The following is a 19,365-nucleotide window of genomic DNA, read 5'->3' on the forward strand; positions in this document are numbered from 1 at the left end:
ACATTTTACTCCTTTTATCCCAATCATTTAATCTGGCTACATACCTCTGTAGATTCCCTGTCTTCTTATACTTTCCAAAATAACTGAAAGGCTAGTTACCCACAGTGTAACATTTTGGTATAGATTCTACAGTTGTATTCTTCTTTCAGTTAGCATTTAGTCATTCCTTCATAATCTAAACGACCATAGCCAAAGTAAGGAGTGTTTAAAAGAAATTGAAAAGCTCAAACATATTTCACACTTCGACATGAAATGAACGTAAATGCGCCAATGGCCTAATTTCTTCACTTATTACATCCATCCTCCAAACTGCTGGTTTTAATTCGGCCTCTTGTACATGTCCGCAAAGTCCTCGTCCCGCCATTGATGACTGTGTAACGAGATGGATAGAACCAGTGCGTGAGTTTCTCACATGTGAACTGTTCATTGTCTTTAAAAAGCAGCTCTTTGGAACAATTCTTTCTTTGCCTGTCCTTTCCACATCTGTGCATTCTCTAAGACATCCGATAATTTCTGGTCATTGAGTTCAATATTAAAACAAAACAAAGGATATATCACAGACTCAGAGAAGTGTTACAGCAATGGAGGTCATTCGGCCCATCGCATTTTCACTGGCATATTAAATAAGTACAATTACCTAATGTAAATCTCCTCTTTCTTTCCCCTTAACCTTGCGCGTCACTTTATTTCTAAATAATCATCCAATGACCTCTTGAATACCACAACTGAAATGCCTCCAGGCAGTGCATCCCAAATCCTAACTACTCGTTGAGTCATAAAACATTTCCTCATAACATCCTGTAAAAATGAAGGGGAGTTGATTTGTTACGCTGGGACGCTGTTTTGCATCGACATGGGGGGGGTGAGTCTTTTGGCTAACTTTGGTTCTCTTGAGCTTTCCAGAATTGTGATACAAACCAGAATTGTGATACAAACATAAGCATACGCAACTATTTTCCCGTGATTCGTTGCATTCCTCAAGCTAGACACCCATCCGCGGTGGCTTAACAGTTCATTAAATGAGATTAAATTGTAACGGGCCTTTAGGCTCTTTGTGCCCAATAAACCTGTACATGTAGATAGTTTCTTAGTCATTGATCTTGCAGAGTCCGATCAAACAGAAGCTGAACATTGCAGAAAATGTCAGAAATCACACAACACCGAGATATAGTCCGACAGGTTTTCTTGAAATCACAAGCTCAAATAAACTGTTGGGCTATAAACTGGTGTCGTGTGACTTCTGGCTTTGTCCAGCCCAGTCGGACAGCAGCACCTCCACACCGTTACCGGAAGCGCGGCACATAACCAACCTTTCATTGGATTGGCGTCTCTTTGTGACGTCCGAAGGTGACGACAGGGCCAGGGCCGGGTTTACAGAGGCTCAGGTGCGGTACGGGGAGGGGCAAAGCAATGGGCGGGGCCTAGAATGGGGTGGGGCCCAAGGTCGTCGACCGTACCAAGATTATGGGGATGCAGGAGAACAGAACCATTCCGTCGTCTGGGGGTCGGTGTGTGGTGGAATCGGGGCTCACGGGGCGTGGCCTAGCGGCGGAGGGTGGGGCGGCGCGGTCTGACGGGGCGGGAATGAGCCGCAAGTTGTCTCCACGCCGTCCGCTCCCTTCCCTCATATAGAACGTCGCCGCGGCGGCTCCGCCAGTTGTTGGTTGCGACGGGTGCGTTGTGGTGTTTGATGGCGGAGACTGTGCCTGTTAGAGGTGACGTCCCGGCGGCTACTGCCCCGGAATCTGCCGCAGTCCCAGCCGCCGCCGCCGCCGCCGCCGCCAAGAAGAAAGCCGCTTACCGACCTCAGAAAGGTGGTGGAGGTGGCGCTACCACCGCGGCGGCAGAGCAGATTCTGGAGGCGGTGGCCGCTGCCAAGGAGCGCCAGGCGCCAGCCAAGCTCGGCGGGTCTCTGAAGAAAACCATCTCGGCCGCGGGTTACGAGCCGATGGAGAAGGGTGGCCCGAGTCGGCCCAACCCGCCGCCCGGTAGCACTTCGGCCAACAAGGGGGGCTCGGCGAGCGAAAGCGGGCCCGGGACCTCCGCCTCCACCTTGCAGCCGGAGCAGAGGCAGCAGCAGGAGGTGAAGGAGGAAGAAGTTCAGGATCGGCCCAAGAAAAGAGCAACCAAGAGGAAAGCGGCCCCCAAAAGGGCGGTGGCGGCCAAAGGCACCAAGAAAGCGGCGGCCAAAAGCCCCCGGAAGGGGACGGCGGCCAAGGCCAGGAAAACCCCCAAGCGGGCGGCGGGGAAACGGGCGACGACGGGGAAGAAGAGAAGGTAGAAGTGCAAGGAGCAGAGACAGCTCAACACAAAAAGGCTCTTTTCAGAGCCACTCAAGTATTGTCACCAAAAAAAGCTGTAGCCAGAGAATTAAATCAAAAGTTCGGAAAAAAAAGTTGAGTCATTCTGGACTTGAAATGTTAAGTTTTGTCGTAAGATGCCATGCAATTTCTCTTGAGGATGTTCCCTATTTATCATCCCATTCCTGTCTGAACTATCATTCCCGACGGTGATCCGTCTTACGAAGATTGAACAATTACACAGGAACAGCATTTATGAAATCCAGAAGAGTTCCCTGATCCTCTTCCATTCACTTTCCCAGAAAATCGAAAGCACAAATTTTGTAAAACTTTACCTTGAAAAGTTTGGTTTCCAACTTCGTAAAATGTTTTGTTTCCTTGCCAATTTCTCTGCAAGAAGGGGAAGTACCCTCTCAGAATCCATCTTGACGAGACAACCAGAATTAGAGACGATACAACAGCTAATCATGTATTTTTGGTTTGAAGCTTTGCTTCTGGTTTCAATTCCCCACAAGATTTCTCAGTAAACCTTTAACCGTAGATTAAACAAACTCTACGCAGCGACTGGGTACCGAAGGGTAATTGACACAAATAGCATAGATCCTATTAAGGGGCACCTCGGGTACATAACGATTAAAAGAACAGAAGGGTAGCATGATGGCTTGAGACTGGGATATGGGTGGGAGAGTGGCACTGCCTGGGCTAAGGGTTTCGTTCTGTGCTTTTTAATAACGCTGTACTATATTTACTTCAGGTTTCATACGTCAACAGCAAAATCAACATGTTCAACGGAAATCTATCAGACAATGTATTGGAAGTTAAATCCAGTGTATTTCAAATTGAGACTCTGACTGCATTAAGATCATCGTATCATCCTTGAAATTGGTCATATTGTAAAATCTCATACAGTTTTGACGAATAATGAGTCCAGAGAAGCTAGGCGTGAAAAATATTTTGTTAATATAAGTCATGGAGAATACGATGTAGTCAGATTTTCTGTTCACTATTTTTCTGAACAGTTGTTACTTGAAATTTCTTGGGTTTTACGCTGTAGGAACAGAAGATCCGTCCCTTAAACATGGCCTTCCATTGAATAATATTTTGGTTGATTTTATCACTGAGTGGGGAAATGGGCTGTTACTCGATAGACATTACTCTATTATTATTATTACCGTACTTATTTATAAATTATTGACTTCATCAACAACAAGGCCAAATTGTTTCATTCTGTGTTACAACGTGGAATAAGAGACTTTCACTATCCCTTGCTTAGCCTGGGTAATATTATAGGACTCGTCGGTAACACGGATAATGCACTTGTCCTCTATAATAGTACATACTCCTTTCGTTTTTTTTTTGCGGCCACCACTGCTGGGACCTTCCCAAGCTGACAGATCCCAGGAAGCCGTACCCCAAGGGAGAGCCCAAGGCAATCAGGTCCTGCCATGCAGCGCAAAGCCCCCGGCTCAGGGAACGTATAACAATTTGCCATTGAGTCTGTGCTCGTGAGAGGCCAAATGGTCCCAACAGCAAACAGCACCGGCAAAATTGGAGTGGCAGTCGTGAAAGTCCCGTTAAGAAGGAAAACGAATCTCTTCTTAGCCCGACAGCAGGTAACAGACTCATGTATTCCTTGATAGATATTCCAGGAGCACAGACCCTTATATGGACGGAAATCTGTGGCATTAAACGGAAACGTCCCATAGTCCGTTTTTACATGGGGTCATTACAATCCCCACAAGTCCACTGCATGGCTGGGCTCACAGTTATTGGCTTAGATTATAAGCAGGGGCAGTTCAACAATCCTTCCTTAGTTGTGCAAGTTCTTTTTATGCACCGAAGGGGCTAGGAAACATTCTGGGGGTGATTAGTGACTAGAGCAAGCACACAACAAGTCCCAGCTCCATTAAAGCAAAACGGATAGCTGTCGGGATTTGTACAAGTTATCCCCTTCCTTCCCATGCCCAGGTCTAGTGTCCCTACAACCAGAGAGGCCACTAACTACCAATTCCACACACTTACCTTGCACACCCCTCGTCCAAGTTCCCCTCTCCCCTCGGCAAGGTTTACCGGAATACTCTACCTTGTAGAATTGGCTAGGGTTCCAACCTGGTGTTGCCACAAATAACGCTTCTACAGATCGTGCCAGTGGGTAACATGCTGTCCGATTCCCGTGCAGCTGGATGTTTGTTTTATAAAACAGATTGTCCTGCTGGCCATGCATGGGCAGAATAACACTCAGTCCAATGGTTAATTGCAAGCTGATGAAGGAATCCATCATTTGCAGTCACTTATGTAGACTCAGCGATTCTGTCCTTTAACTTTAAGAGCTGTCGGAGTTTGAAGAAGCACTTGAAATGGTCCTTTCCACTTTGGTCCAAGGTTGGGATGAACCCAATCCCAGACAAGTACGAAACCTCCGATCTTTGGCCATGAAGGGCGAGCCTGCTCCTTACGGTCTTGGTCAAGTGTCTGTGGAGGTGGTCTGAAGGCTCACCACCTGTGAATGGAGAAACTTTAGAGATGATGTTAGTTTCCGGAAGTAACTTTGCATTTCTTCTCCCATCACATTCAGGTCAATTTGTTTGGGTGGGCTAGTATTGGCATCCCATGGTGTTCTGCCTGTCGACCATAGACTATTTCTGCTGCCGAGATTCCAGTAGTAGAGTGGGGTGTTACTTGTATGTGGTACAAAGCTAGGGGCAAAACTTTTAAACAGTTAAGGCCGGTCTCTAACATCAACTTGGTCAATTTTGCTCTGAGTATTCCATTAGCCCTTTCCACTATCCCTGTCGCCCGGGGGTGATAGGCACAGTGGAGTTGCTGTTGGATGCATAACGCATCACACAGTTCCTTATTCTGGATGTGAGTTTGCTTGCTGAGCTGGAAGGTTAGTTTCATCACCATTCTAGGTAACATCATCAGTGAGCCTCCGACGAAGAGCTGGTGTTATGTCCCGCTTTCTATTTATCTGGTTAGGTTTCCTTGGGTTGGTGATGTCATTTCCTGCATTGGCGATGTCATTTCCTGTTCTTTTTCTCAGGGGATGGTAGATTGGCTCCAAATCAATGTGTTTGTTGATGGAGTTCCGGTTGGAATGCCACGCTTCTAGGAATTCTCGTGCGTGTCTCTGTTTGGCTTGTCCTAGGATGGATGTGTTGTCCCAATCAAAGTGGTGTCCTTCCTCATCTGTGTGTAAGGATATGAGTGATAGTGGGTCATGTTGTTTTGTGGCTAGTTGATGTTCGTGTATCCTGGTGGCTAGCTTTCTGCCTGTTTGTCCAATGTAGTGTTTGTCACAGTTCTTGCAAGGTATTTTGTAGGTGACGTTTGTTTTGCTTGTTGTCTGTATAGGGTCTTTTAAGTTAATTAGCTGCTGTTTTAGTGTGTGGGTGGGTTTGTGGGCTACCCTGATGCCAAGGGGTCCGAGTAGTCTGGCAGTCATTTCGGAAATGTCTTTGATGTAGGGGAGCGTGGTTATGGTTTTTGAGCCCGTTTTGTCTGTTTGTTTGGGTTTATTGCTGAGGAATCGGCGGACTGTGTTCATAGGGTACCCATTCTTTTTGAATACACTGTATAGGTGATTTTCCTCTGCTCTGCGTAGTTCCTCTGTGCTACAGTGTGTGGTGGCTCGTTGGAATAATGTTCTAATGCAGCTTCGTTTGTGGGTGTTGGGATGGTTGCTCCTGTAGCTCAGTATTTGGTCTGTCTGTGTTGTTTTCCTGTAGATGCTGGTTTGAAGTTCCCCATTGACTGTTCGCTCTACTGTGCCATCTAGGAATGGCAGTTTGCTGTTGTTTTCCTCCTCGTTTGTGAATGTTATGCCAGTAAGGGTATTAGTGATGGTCTTGAAGGTTTCCTCTAATTTGTTTTGTTTAGTGATGACAAAGGTGTCATCCACATAGCGGACCCAAAGTTTGGGTTGGATGATTGATAGAGCTGTTTGTTCGAGTCTCTGCATTACTGCCTCTGCTAAGAACCCTGATATCGGAGATCCCATGGGTGTTCCGTTGGTTTGTCTGTAGGTTTTGTTATTGAAAGTGAAGTGGGTGGTAAGGCATAGGTCCACTAGCTTGATGATGTTGTCCTTGCTGATGAGGTTGGTGTTGTCTGGTGTATGTGTCTTCGGTTCTTCTAATAGCGTAGTCAGTGTTTCTTTGGCCAGGTTGATGTTGATGGATGTTGATGGACCCTATACAGACAACAAGCAAAACGAATGTCACCTACAAAATACCTTGCAAGAACTGTGACAAACACTACATTGGACAAACTGGCAGAAAGCGAGCCACCAGGATACACGAACATCAACTAGCCACAAAATGACGTGACCCACTATCACTCGTATCCTTACATACAGATGAGGAAGGACACCACTTTGATTGGGACAACGCATCCATCTTAGGACAAGCCAAACAGAGACACGCATGAGAATTTCTAGAAGCATGGCATTCCAACCGGAAATCCATCAACAAACACATTGATTTGGAGCCAATCTACCATCCCCTGAGAAAAAGAACAGGAAATGACATCACCAACGCAAGGAAACCTAACCAGATAAATAGAAAGTGGGACATAACACCAGCGCTTCGTCGGAGGCTCACTGATGATGTTACCTAGAATGGTGACGAAACGTCTGAAAACTAACCTTCCAGCTCAGCGAGCAAACTCACATCCAGAAACTCAACCTGAGCTACAAATCTTCTCAAAACCCGACAGTTCCTTCTTAATTTTTCCTACAAAGTGATGGCCGTTGTCCAAACTAATTTGTCGAGGCTTTCCAAACCTCGGTGTTATTTCAGCTAATAATAATTTTACTACTGTTGGGGCTTTATTTGTCATTGGATTGCTCTTTAAAACTTTCCCAGTCCTCCAGCTTCCCGCTCATCTTTGCTATGTTATACTTCTTCTCTTTTCTCTTTATACAGTCCTCAACTTCCATCATCAGCCACGGCTGCCCCCGCCTCCCTTTAGGATCTTTCTTCCTCTTTGGTATGAACTGATCCTGCACCTTCTGAATTATATCCAGAAATACCTGCCATTGTTGTTCCACTGCCATCCCTGCTACGGTATTGTACCTTTGAACTTTGGCCAGCTCCTCTCTCATAGCTCCATAGTTCCCTTTATTCAACTGCAATACTGACATTTCCAATTCTCCCTTCTCCCTCTCAAACTGCAAATTAAAACTTATCATATTATGGTCACTACCTCCTAATGGCTCCTTTACTTCGAGGTCCCTGATCAAATCCGGTTCGTTGCACAACACCAGATCCAGAATTGCCTCCTCCCTGGTAGGCTCCAGTACCAGCTGTTCCAAGAATCCATCTCGGAGGCACTCCACAAACTCCCTTTCTTGGGGTCCAGTACCATCCTGATTCTCCCAGTCTACCCGCATGTTGAAATCTCCCATAACAACTGTAGTGATACCTTTGTGACAGGCCAATTTCAACTCCTGATTCAACTTACGCCCTACATCCAGACTACTGTTTGGAGGCCTGTAGATAACTCCCATTAGGGTCTTGCTACCCTTAGAGTTTCTCAGCTCCATCCATACTGACTCTACATCTCCTGATTCTATGTCCCCCCTTGCAAGGGACTGAATATCATTCCTCACCAACAGGGCCACCCCACCCCCTCTGCCCACCAGTCTGTCCTTTCAATAGCACGTATATCCTTGAATATTCATTTCCCAGGCCCTTTCCACTTGAAGCCACGTCTCAGTTATCCCCACAACATCGTACTTGCCAACTTCCAACTGAGCCTCAAGTTCATCCACCTTATTTCTTATGCTTCGTGCATTCATATATAATATTTTTAATTTGTTTCTCCCTTCACCCTTCCTATCAATCCCTATTTCACCTAACCATTCTGTATGAACCCTTCTTGAGTTTACTGCTTGATTGATTCTGTTGTCTTTCTTAACTTCTCTTATTCTCACTTTCCCTTTAACTTCATTCTTAAATTTCCAGTCTCCCCTCTTCCCCCGCCATTACTTAGTTTAAACACACCTGTGTTGCAGTGGCAAACCTGCCTGCCAGAAAGGTGGCCCCCCACCTATTAAGGTGCAACCCGTCCCTCTTGTACAATTTATTCTTACCCCAAAACATACCCCAGTGATCCAAGAATTTAAACCCTTGCTTCCTGCACCAGTTCCTCAGCCACACGTTCAAGTCCATTATCTCCCTGTTCCTGCCCTCTCCAGCCCGAGGAACTGGAAGCAAACCAGAGATTACCACCCTGGAAGAGCTGCTTTTCAGCCTTCTTCCGAGTTCTCTGAAGTCCTGCTGCAGAATGTCCCTCCTTTTCTTCCCGGCGTCATTCGTGCCGACACGCACCACCACCTCTGGCTCTTCACCTTCGCCCTCGAGGATTCTCTGCACTCTATCAGTGACGTCCTGGATCCTGACACCAGGAAGGCAACACACCATCCTCAAATCCTGCCTGTTGCTGCAGAAACCCCTTTCAGCCCCTCTCACTATGGAGTCCCCAATTACCATGGCTCTGCATGATGTCTGCCTCCTCGGCTCTGCCTCCACACCAATTTTTGATTGGCAGACCTGAACACCTCTCGGGCTGGCAGTGTCGTCTGTCTCGACAGTTTCTAAGAGAGTCAACCTGTCCATGAGAGGTACTTCCCCTGGGGTCTCTTTTACTTGGATCATCTCTTGCTTCCTCATCGTCATCTCCCTTCTCTCTTCTGGTATCCTTGGTGTAATGACTTCACTGAAGGTCCTGTGCAGAAAATTCTCATTCTCCCGGATGAGCCTGAGGTCATCTAGCTCTCTCTTCAGTGCTGCAACAACCTCCTTCAGAAGCTGAATGTGTTCACGCTTTCCACAGCTATCGGAACCAGAAGCATCATCAGTGTCCCTGACCTCCCACATCATGCATGCAGTGCACTGAATCAGCTTCGCAGTCATGTCTTCACCTCTTCAACTGTGGCATAATCTCCTCACTCAGCCTCTTCACCAAGACTCCAGAGCCAAAGACGCGCACTTCTCACACCGGACACTTCCCTCAACCCCCTCTTTTCTTGCTGGAATGGAATTCCCCATTGTTCTTACGTTCCACCATTATGTCCAGGAATGGTAATTGTTCTCTTCTAATTTTGTGAATTTTATTCCAGTGATGAATAGTGGATAACACAAACTTTCGGCTGTACAGCCATAGTGATATTCTATAGCGGTTTCCCTATAACGTGAGTTTCTATGGCGCAGGGTCACACAAGAACACAACTGTCATGTTTTCGGAGAACTACCACCTCATCCCTCACCATCAAAGACTGACTTGCTCCTGTGTCTCTTAAAACTTTAATTTATTTACCTGCTTCTCCCAGTAGACGAGTAAATCTTATGCACACAGGCAAATTATTTAAAGAGATCCAGTATTTTCTTATTAACTGACCCCTGACGAGGTTGTATGTTCTTTTGCAGCTCTTTAGCTTCCATTGGGATCTCGTTTACCACTTTGATAATGGTTTGATAAACCCAACGGTTTATACTGCCTTACCACATGTGCCTTCCCAGCGATTTTCTTAAACCACCAACATTCAGACATCTCAAATGGCCTACTTTATCACAGCGAGCTTTTTAAAGCCTCTTCTGCACCCTTCCCCATAGGTTTCCTTTTTAACCTCCTTTACTATCTTCAATGAGGTCTCCCTTCCCTTTCCTACCTTTTTATTTCCCTCTCCCCAATATCTATTCCTCACAGATTGAAACTGATGCCTGACTCCAAGCTGTGATTTACAAACCAATCATCAACCATTTCAGCTGCTAATCTCACAGTTTTAACTTTCTGCTCCTCCACATGAGTTCTCACTGCCTCAGGAAGTGAATTTTGGAACTCCTCCAAAATAATCACCTCTCGAAGAGCGTCATATGTTTGATCTATTTATAATCCACCTGTCGAAATTACTTTGTTTGATCCTTTCAAACTCAATGTACATTTGACCAGGTTCCCCTCTCAGATTCCTAAAATGTTGTCATTCCTTAAACATAGAACATGGAACATTTGCAGCATCCTTGGACACGGGTGAGGTCCTGGAGGACTGGAGACTTGCTAATGTTGTCCCCTTGTTTAAAAAGGGTAGCAAGGTTAATCCAGGTAGTTATCGACCAGTGAGCCTGACGTCAGTGGTGGGGAAGCTACTGGAGAAGATACTGAGGGATAGGATCTATTCCCTTTTGGAAGAAAATGGCCTTATCAGTGATAGGCAACATGGTTTTGTGCAGGGAAGGACATGTCTTACCAACTTAATAGAATTCTTTGAGGACATGACAAAGCTGATTGATGAGGTAAAGGCTGTAGATGTCATATACATGGACTTCAGTAAGGTGTTTGATAAGGTTCCCCATGGCAGGCTGCTGGAGAAAGCGAAGTCACATGGGGTCCAGTGTGTGCTAGCAAGATGGATAAAAACTGGCTGGGCAACAGGAGACAGAGAGTAGTAGTAGAAGGGAGTTTCTCAAATTGGAGACCTGTGACCAGTGATGTTCCACAGGGATCTGTGCTGGGGCCACTGTTGTTTGTGATATATGTAAAGGATTTGGAGCAAGGTGTAGGTGGTCTGATCAGCAAGTTTGCTGATGACACTATGATTGGTGGAGTAGCTGATAGTGAAGGGGACTGTCAGAGATTACAGCAGAATATAGATAGACTGGAGAGTTAGGCAGATAAATGGCAGATGGAGTTCAATCCGGGCAATTGCGAGGTGATGCATTTTGGAAGATCTAATTCAAGATCGAACTATACAGTAAATGGAAAAGTCCTAGGGAAAATTTATACACTGAGAGATCTGGGTATTCAGGTCCAATGTTCCCTGAAGGTGACAACACAGGTCAATAGGGTGGTCAGGAAGGCATATGGCATACTTTCCTTCATTGGGTGGGGTATTGACTACAAGAGTTGACAGGTCATGTTACAGTTGCATAAGACTTTGGTTCGGCCACATTTAGAGTGCTGTGTACAGTTCTGGTCGCCACATTACCAAAAGGATGTGGATGCTTTGGAGAGGGTGCAGAGGAGGTTCACCAGGATGTTGCCTGGTATGGAGGGTGCTAGCTATGAAGAAAGGTTAAATAGATTAGGATTATTTTCATTAGAAAGACAGAGATTGAGGGGGGACCCGATTGAGACCTACAAAATCATGAGGGGTATAGACAGGGTGGATAGCAAGAAGCTTTTTCCCAGAGTTGGGGACTCAATTACTAGGGGTCATGAGTTCAAAGTGAGAGGAGGAAAGTTTAAGGGAGATATGCGTGGAAAGTTCTTTACACAGAGGGTGGTGGGTGTCTGGAACGCGTTGCCAGCAGAGGTGGTAGGCGCAGACACGTTAGTGTCTTTTAAGATGCATCTGGACAGGTTCATGTCCAGGGATGGGCAGGGAGCAAAGGCATACAGACCCTTAGAAAATAGACAGGTTTAGACAGAGAATCTCGATTGACGCAGGCTTGGAGGGCCGTTGGGCCTGCTCTTGTGCTGTAATTTTCTTTGCTCTTTGTTCTTTGTTCTAGATCACAGTACAGGCTCTTCGGCCCACAATGTTGCGAAAACCTATTATCCCAGTAAGATCAAACCACCCTGCATACCCTATATTTTACTATCTTCCATGTGCCGAAGAATCGCTTAAAAGTCTCTAAAGTACCTGACCCCACTACCATTGCCGGCAGTGCATTCCACACGCCCACCATCCTCTGTGTGAAGAACTCATCTCTGACATCTCCCCTATACCTTCCTCCAATCCCCTTAAAATTATGCCCCCTCATATTCATCATTTCCACCCTGGAAAAATGTCTCTGACTATCCATTCTATCTGTGCCTCTCATCATCTTGTACACCTCTATCAAGTCACTTCTCATCCTTCTTCGCTCGAATGAAAAAAGCCCTAGCTCCCTCAAACTTTCCTCATAAGACCTACCCTCCAGTCCAGGCAGCATCCTGGTAAATCTCCTCTGCACCCTCTCTGAAGCTTCCACATTCTTCCTATAATGAGAGGACCAGAACTGAACACAATAAGCCTTTGACATTGGCTGAAAAGCACTTAAGGTGGTACTTAACAAGTTCTCATACTGCTCAGAAACCACCTCTGATAGGGACAGAAATACCATACTGGATCAACCTACTGGGTACACATGAGTAAACCTGAGGCACACAGATAAACTATTTTAAAACTTTATTTCGGCCTACATGGTCACCGGCCGCTTCATTTGTTTAGACACTTCATCAAATGAAATGAAAAAGGCTTCCATGACCATCTCATCAAACTTGGTTACATTTGTACATATATACACAGATCCCCACCGGCCCTTTGGTTACATTTGTACATATATACACAGATCCCCACCGGCCCTTTGGTTACATTTGTACATATATACACAGATCCCCACCGGGCCTTTGGGTACATTTGTACATATATACACAGATCCCCACCGGCCCTTTGGTTACATTTGTACATATATACACAGATCCCCACCGGCCCTTTGGTTACATTTGTACATATATACACAGATCCCCACCGGGCCTTTGGGTACATTTGTACATATATACACAGATCCCCACCGGCCCTTTGGTTACATTTGTACATATATACACAGATCCCCACCGGGCCTTTGGGTACATTTGTACATATATACACAGATCCCCACCGGGCCTTTGGGTACATTTGTACATATATACACAGATCCCCACCAGGCCTTTGGGTACATTTGTACATATATACACAGATCCCCACCGGCCCTTTGGTTACATTTGTACATATATACACAGATCCCCACCGGGCCTTTGGGTACATTTGTACATATATACACAGATCCCCACCGGGCCTTTGGGTACATTTGTACATATATACACAGATCCCCACCAGGCCTTTGGGTACATTTGTACATATATACACAGATCCCCACCGGCCCTTTTGTTACATTTGTACATATATACACAGGTCCCCACCAGGCCTTTGGTTACATTTGTACATATATACACAGATCCCCACCAGGCCTTTGGGTACATTTGTACATATATACACAGGTCCCCACCGGGCCTTTGGGTACATTTGTACATATATACACAGATCCCCACCGGCCCTTTTGACATTTGTACATATATACACAGATCCCCACCGGGCCTTTGGTTACATTTGTACATATATACACAGATCCCCACCGGCCCTTTGGTTACATTTGTACATATATACACAAGTCCCCACCGGGCCTTTGGTTACATTTGTACATATATACACAGGTCCCCACCGGGCCTTTGGGTACATTTGTACGTATATACACAGATCCCCACCGGGCCTTTGGTTACATTTGTACATATATACACAGATCCCCACCGGCCCTTTGGTTACATTTGTACATATATACACAGATCCCCACTGGGCCTTTGGGTACATTTGTACATATATACACAGATCCCCACCAGGCCTTTGGTTACATTTGTACATATATACACAGATCCCCACTGGGCCTTTGGGTACATTTGTACATATATACACAGATCCCCACCAGGCCTTTGGGTACATTTGTACATATATACACAGGTCCCCACCGGGCCTTTGGGTACATTTGTACATATATACACAGAACCCCACTGGCCCTTTGGATACATTTGTACATATATACACAGATCCCCGCCGGCCCTTTGGTTACATTTGTACATGGCTGATATGATTCTCCCTTTCTCCTACCTTCTCCCCGTATATCACCACAACTTAACTTTAACTGGCTAACTACTAAGAAATCTCACTGCAAATCAAAGACTGCATGCAGCAATCAAAATAAGAACCTTGAACAAAGTGAGTTAGGCCTTAGAACCCAATTTGGCTATTCTCCAATTCACGATGGAGTAAGGCCATTGTTCTACCAACACTAACGATGGAGTATGGCCATTATCCTACCAACAGTAATGGTGGAGTATGGCCATTATCCTACCAACAGTAACGGTGGAGTATGGCCATTATTCTACCAATAGTAACGGTGGGGTATGGCCATTATTCTACCAACAGTAACGATGGAGTATGGCCATTATTCTACCAACAGTAACGGTGGGGTATGGCCATTATTCTACCAACAGTAACGATGGAGTATGGCCATTATTCTACCAATAGTAACGGTGGGGTATGGCCATTATTCTACCAACAGTAACGGTGGAGTATGGCAATATTTCTACCCACAGTAACGCTGGAATAAGGCCATTATTCTACCCACAGTAACGCTGGAATAAGGCCATTATTCTACCAACAGTAACGCTGGAGTATGGCCATTATTCTACCAACAGTAACGGTGGAGAATGGCCATTATTCTACTAACCAAAATGGTGGAGTATGGCCATTATTCTACCAACAGCAACGATGGAGTATGGCGATTATTCTACCAAGAGTAACGATGTAGTATGGCCATTATTCTACCAACAGTAACGGTGGAGTATGGCCAATATTCAACCAACAGTAACGGTTGATTATGGGCATTATTCTACCAACAGTAATGGTGGAGTATGGCCATTATTCTGCCAACAGAAACTGTGGAGTATGGTCATTATTCCACCAACAGTAACGGTGGAGTAATGCCATCATTCTACCCACATTAACGGTAAAGTATGGCCATTATTCTACCAACAGTAACGATGTAGTATGGCCATTATTCTACCAACAGTAACGATGGAGGGTGTCCATTATTCTACCAACATTAATAACCGAAATAACTGATGATGCCTTAATTCCGGATCAAAAACAAAGTTGCTGGAAAATTTCAGCAGGTCTGGCAGCATCTGTGAAGGAAAAAACAGTGTTCACGTTTCTGGTCCGATCACCCTTCCTCAGAATGGAGTCACTAGACCCGCATTCTGTTTTTATCTTCACAGATGCTGCCAGATCTGCTGGGCTTTTCCAGCAACTTTGTTTTTGTTTTACCAACAGTGTCTGTCTCTGGATTGCCCAGGCTTTGATGTTGTGCAGTGTTATTCTTTGAGGTTCTGCTAAAGTCGGTGTTCTGGTGTCTGAATCTTACACAGACATTCACCTTTCAGGTCCAGAATGTGATATTATTGATTATCAGAGGTGTATTCATTGTTCCTTGTTACATTTGGCATGAATTGTCTGTTTGAAAACACAGATTACCTGCAGTTAACGCCTTCAATTCTTCTGCATGGCAATCCCTGTCCTTGTGTTATAAAGCAAGTAGTTATCAAGCAGGCCTTAAAGCAGTTTTTTTCACTTGGCTTAAACTCCCTCTTTTTCCAGATGTGGCCAAATGCTTTCAATTCCCGTATAAGTTTGTTCTTGTCCCTTAATGGTTTATACCAGACCAAGTTATTGCTGCTTCTTTCCCTGTGTAACAGTTCATCTTTTGTTTGATTCATTCTTTCCATGAACAGTTATTAAAGTTCAGAAGCCTACACTGTCACAGCTGTGGATGAGGTCAGTGAGATGCTCGAATCAATCACTAACTGGGATATTGGTGGAGTTGTGTGATGATGCTGTGGCTTAAAAAAGTTACTTTGTCATGGTTTTTATTTTGAAGAGAGGTTTTAAGGCAGAGGTGGGATGAGCAGTCTATGAGAAGACAAACAGATCATGAAGCTTTGAATGATTTTTTTAAAAGGCTGTAACAATAGAAGCAGCCTGAATGGGCGTGATGAAGCTCCCAAGAAATGAAAGCTATTTTTCTCTCTCTTGGTTATAGCCACAAGCTGGGGGTTCCCTGCATTCTACATGAGTTGCATGTGAGACTATCTGTGTCTTGAATTCGCCTTTTGCCAAGAGCTAGTTCATGGGATTGGAACTGTTAATTAGTAATAGTTACTGTATATATTACACTGTTAAGCTTTCCAATAGAGTTAAAGTTATACCAATTCTTCTTTCCTTTGCTTGTATTAAACTATAAGGGAACAATAAAGTGTGTTTTGCTTAATCCAATCAAATTACATCTGTAACACAGCAACTTAAATCTACCTTTAAATAATGCCAGACAGACACAAGGGACTGAATGACCTGTTCCTAGGTTCCTAATTCTGCTCAGGTGACAGATTCCCTTGAACTGAATTGAAAATTCTGTTCTCCTTCCTGGAGATAAGACAGTCCTCTTCTCAACTGAGCTGGAGATTTAACTAAACTGAAATCAACAAGTTGATATTTTTGTTTTGCATGTTATGGACCAGATCAAATACCCCCTTAACTATACCAAGGACGTAATCCAGATCCAAACTTTTATCTCATTTAAAGGCAAGTGTAAGGTGCTTTGTTCCAAACATAATTCAATCTGTATTGGAACGGTTAATTACTAATAGTTTCTGCATTTATTTTCTGTTAAGTTTTCTAGTGGAGCTAAGTTATTCCAAGTCCTTCTTTCTTTTGTTGTATTTTAGCTATATTGAATGAATGATGTGTGTTTTGCTCTAAATCCAGTAGTTCTACCAATTGAATTGCATCTGAAATGCAACACCTTACACTTCCTTTAAAATAAGAATGTGGAGTTTGCATGTTCTCCCTATGTCTGAGAGAGGATGGTGCTGGACTTCATCCAAGTGATCTGCTATCCTGACACAATCGAAAGATGTACAGGTTAGGTGGATCGGCCGTGGCAACTGTAGGATTATAGGGATAGGGTGGGTGGGCGGTTGTCTTTGGGTCTGGTAAGATGTTCTTTGGAGGTTGGTCCAGATACAATGGGCCAAATGGTCTCTTTTTACACTGTAGGGTTTGTATGATTTCCCCAGATGTCAGTGCTTAGGCCACGGCTCTGTGTGGCAGTGTAAAGTTGATTTGATTTATTATTGTCACTTGTACCAGATATTGTGAAAAATATTGCTTTGCATGCTATACAGACAAATCATACCTTACATAAGTACATCAGGGTAAATAGAGCAGATTGCAGAATATAGTGTTACAGCTACAGAGGAGGTGCAGAAAAAGATCAGCTTTGATATATGAGAGATCCATACAGAAGTCTGAAAACAGCAGGGAAGAAGCTGTTCTTGAATCTGTTGGTGTATGTTTTCAAACTTTTGCATCTTATGTTTGAAGGATGTGAGTGGAAGAGAGTAGAACATGGGTGGGAAGGGTCTTTGATTTGGTTGGTTGCTTTCCCGAAGCATTAGGAAGTGTAGAGGGAATCAATGGGAGGAAGGCTGTGTTCACAACTCTCTGCAGTTTCTAACGGTCTTGGGCACAGAGTTGCCAAACCAAGCTGTGATGGCATTGGGATAGAATACTTTCTATGGCGCATCTATAGAAATTAGCAAGAGACAGTGTGGACAGGCTGAATTTCCTTAGCCTTCTGAGGACATCGAGGTGAGAATGTGCTTTCTTGACTGTAGAATTGATGTGGATGGCTCAGGATAAATTGTTGGTGATATTCACCACCTCAGTACCATTGACACAGACAGGGGCTTGTCCTCAACTCCACTTCCTCAATCAATGGTGCTGAGGTCATGGTGTTTGAGAGCATCTCCAACACCCCTGTTTTCAGAGCTTGTCTTCTCATTAAACCCTACTAATGGCAAAACGGCACCCCTATTTTACAATGGGAGTCAAACAGGTGGCTTTCAGCCAATCTGTCTGAACCAATACCCCTTCCAATAAAGACCATGGGGCTGCAGTGTACTCCCTCAGCAGTAGAAGTCACTGTTTCATTAAGAGATAACAAGATGTGGAGGTGAATGAACACAGCAGGCCAAGCAGTAGTGGAGGAGCAGGAAAGCTGACATTTCGGGTCTGGACCCTTCTTCAGAAAAGGACCAGAAAATGTTCAGACCCAAAATGTCAGCTCCTCTGATGCTGCTTGGCCTGCTGTGTACATCCAGCTCCAGACTTTGTTACCTCAGATTCTCCAACATCGCCAGTTTCTGCTGTGACTGTTTTATTAAGCCGATTTTAGCTCATTTCTGTGTCTGCTGGGCAGACGTGTGGGTACCGTAATGCTATGTATTTTATTGTTTAAAAATGCAATGAGCAAACATTTGGGCACTCAAAGACTTCTGTGCAGTCAGCAAGTTTTCGGTTGAGGATGCCATTCACAATGGGATCTCACTGTACATAGTTTGCTCAAATGTTGCAGTGCAGAGTAAAGACTTCAAAATTTGCCAATAATACTACGTTTGGAATTGGGCCAAAGCTGTGCGGATGATCGCACTGAAGAGCCACAGGATAGAGAGGCAAGCAGAATGGGTGGATAAATGGTGAATGTAAGAATTTAGAGCAGGAGTAGGCTGCTCAAGTCTGTTCTGCCATTCAATAGGATCGTGGCTGATCTTTTCAGGGACTCAGGTCCACTTACCCACCCACTCATCCTAATCCTTAATTCCTTTACCATTCAAAAATCTACCTTTGCTTTAAAAGCATTCAGTGACAAAGCCTCCACCTCTTTACAGGACAGGGAATTCCACAGATTCACACCCCTTTGGGGAAAGAAATTCTGCCTCAGCTCAGTGCTAAATCTGCTCCCTCTCATTTTGAGACTATGCGCCTCCCCCCCCCCCCCCCCCCCCCGCCACCCCATTTCTTGTTTCACCCACCAGTGGAAACAGCCTCCCTGGTCCTATCAGGTGGATACAATTTATTTTGGAGAAGCGTGACTATGAGCGGCCTGTTCCACAGGGTTCAGTGCTGGCTGCACTTTTGTTTGTCATTTACATTAATGCATTGTAGAATATAGAAAGCATCTCTAGTAAATGTGTGGAGGGCACCAGGATTGATGGTATCGTGGACAGTGTAGTGGAATCTTGATCAATTGGGTCAATGGGCTGAGGACTGGTAGATGGAGTTTGATTTGGATAAATACCAGTATTGCATTTTAGTAAAACAAACAAAGATAAGGCTTATACAATTAAAAATAGGGCCTTGGGTAGTGTTGTAGACAAAGAGATCTAGGGGTTCAGGTGCATAAGTCTTTGAAGTTTGCATCACACGCAGACAGAGCGTCTAAGAAGAGGTTTAGCACACTTACCTTCATTGCTCAGAGCTTTGAGATTACAATTGGGGTGTCATGTTAAGATTGTCCTGGATGTTGGTGAGGCCTCTTCTGGAGTACGGTGTCAACTTCTGATCTTTCTGTTATGGGAAGGATGTTATTAA

General features: G+C 44.7%; 1 protein-coding gene across 1 annotated transcript in view; it reads left to right on the forward strand.

The window, feature by feature from the left end:
• The window catches only part of LOC125446591 (histone H2B-like), a 267,925-nt gene that overhangs the window by 28,462 nt on the left and 220,098 nt on the right, over positions 1 to 19,365 (forward strand). Inside the window, exon 2 of the mRNA XM_048520285.2 lies at positions 16,179 to 16,189. Within this exon, the coding sequence (XP_048376242.2) occupies positions 16,179 to 16,189 (11 nt within the window). The remainder of the gene's footprint in view (positions 1 to 16,178; positions 16,190 to 19,365) is intronic.

Source organism: Stegostoma tigrinum, chromosome 34 (genome assembly GCF_030684315.1).
Source record: "Stegostoma tigrinum isolate sSteTig4 chromosome 34, sSteTig4.hap1, whole genome shotgun sequence".
Classification (NCBI taxonomy): Eukaryota; Metazoa; Chordata; class Chondrichthyes; order Orectolobiformes; family Stegostomatidae; genus Stegostoma; species Stegostoma tigrinum.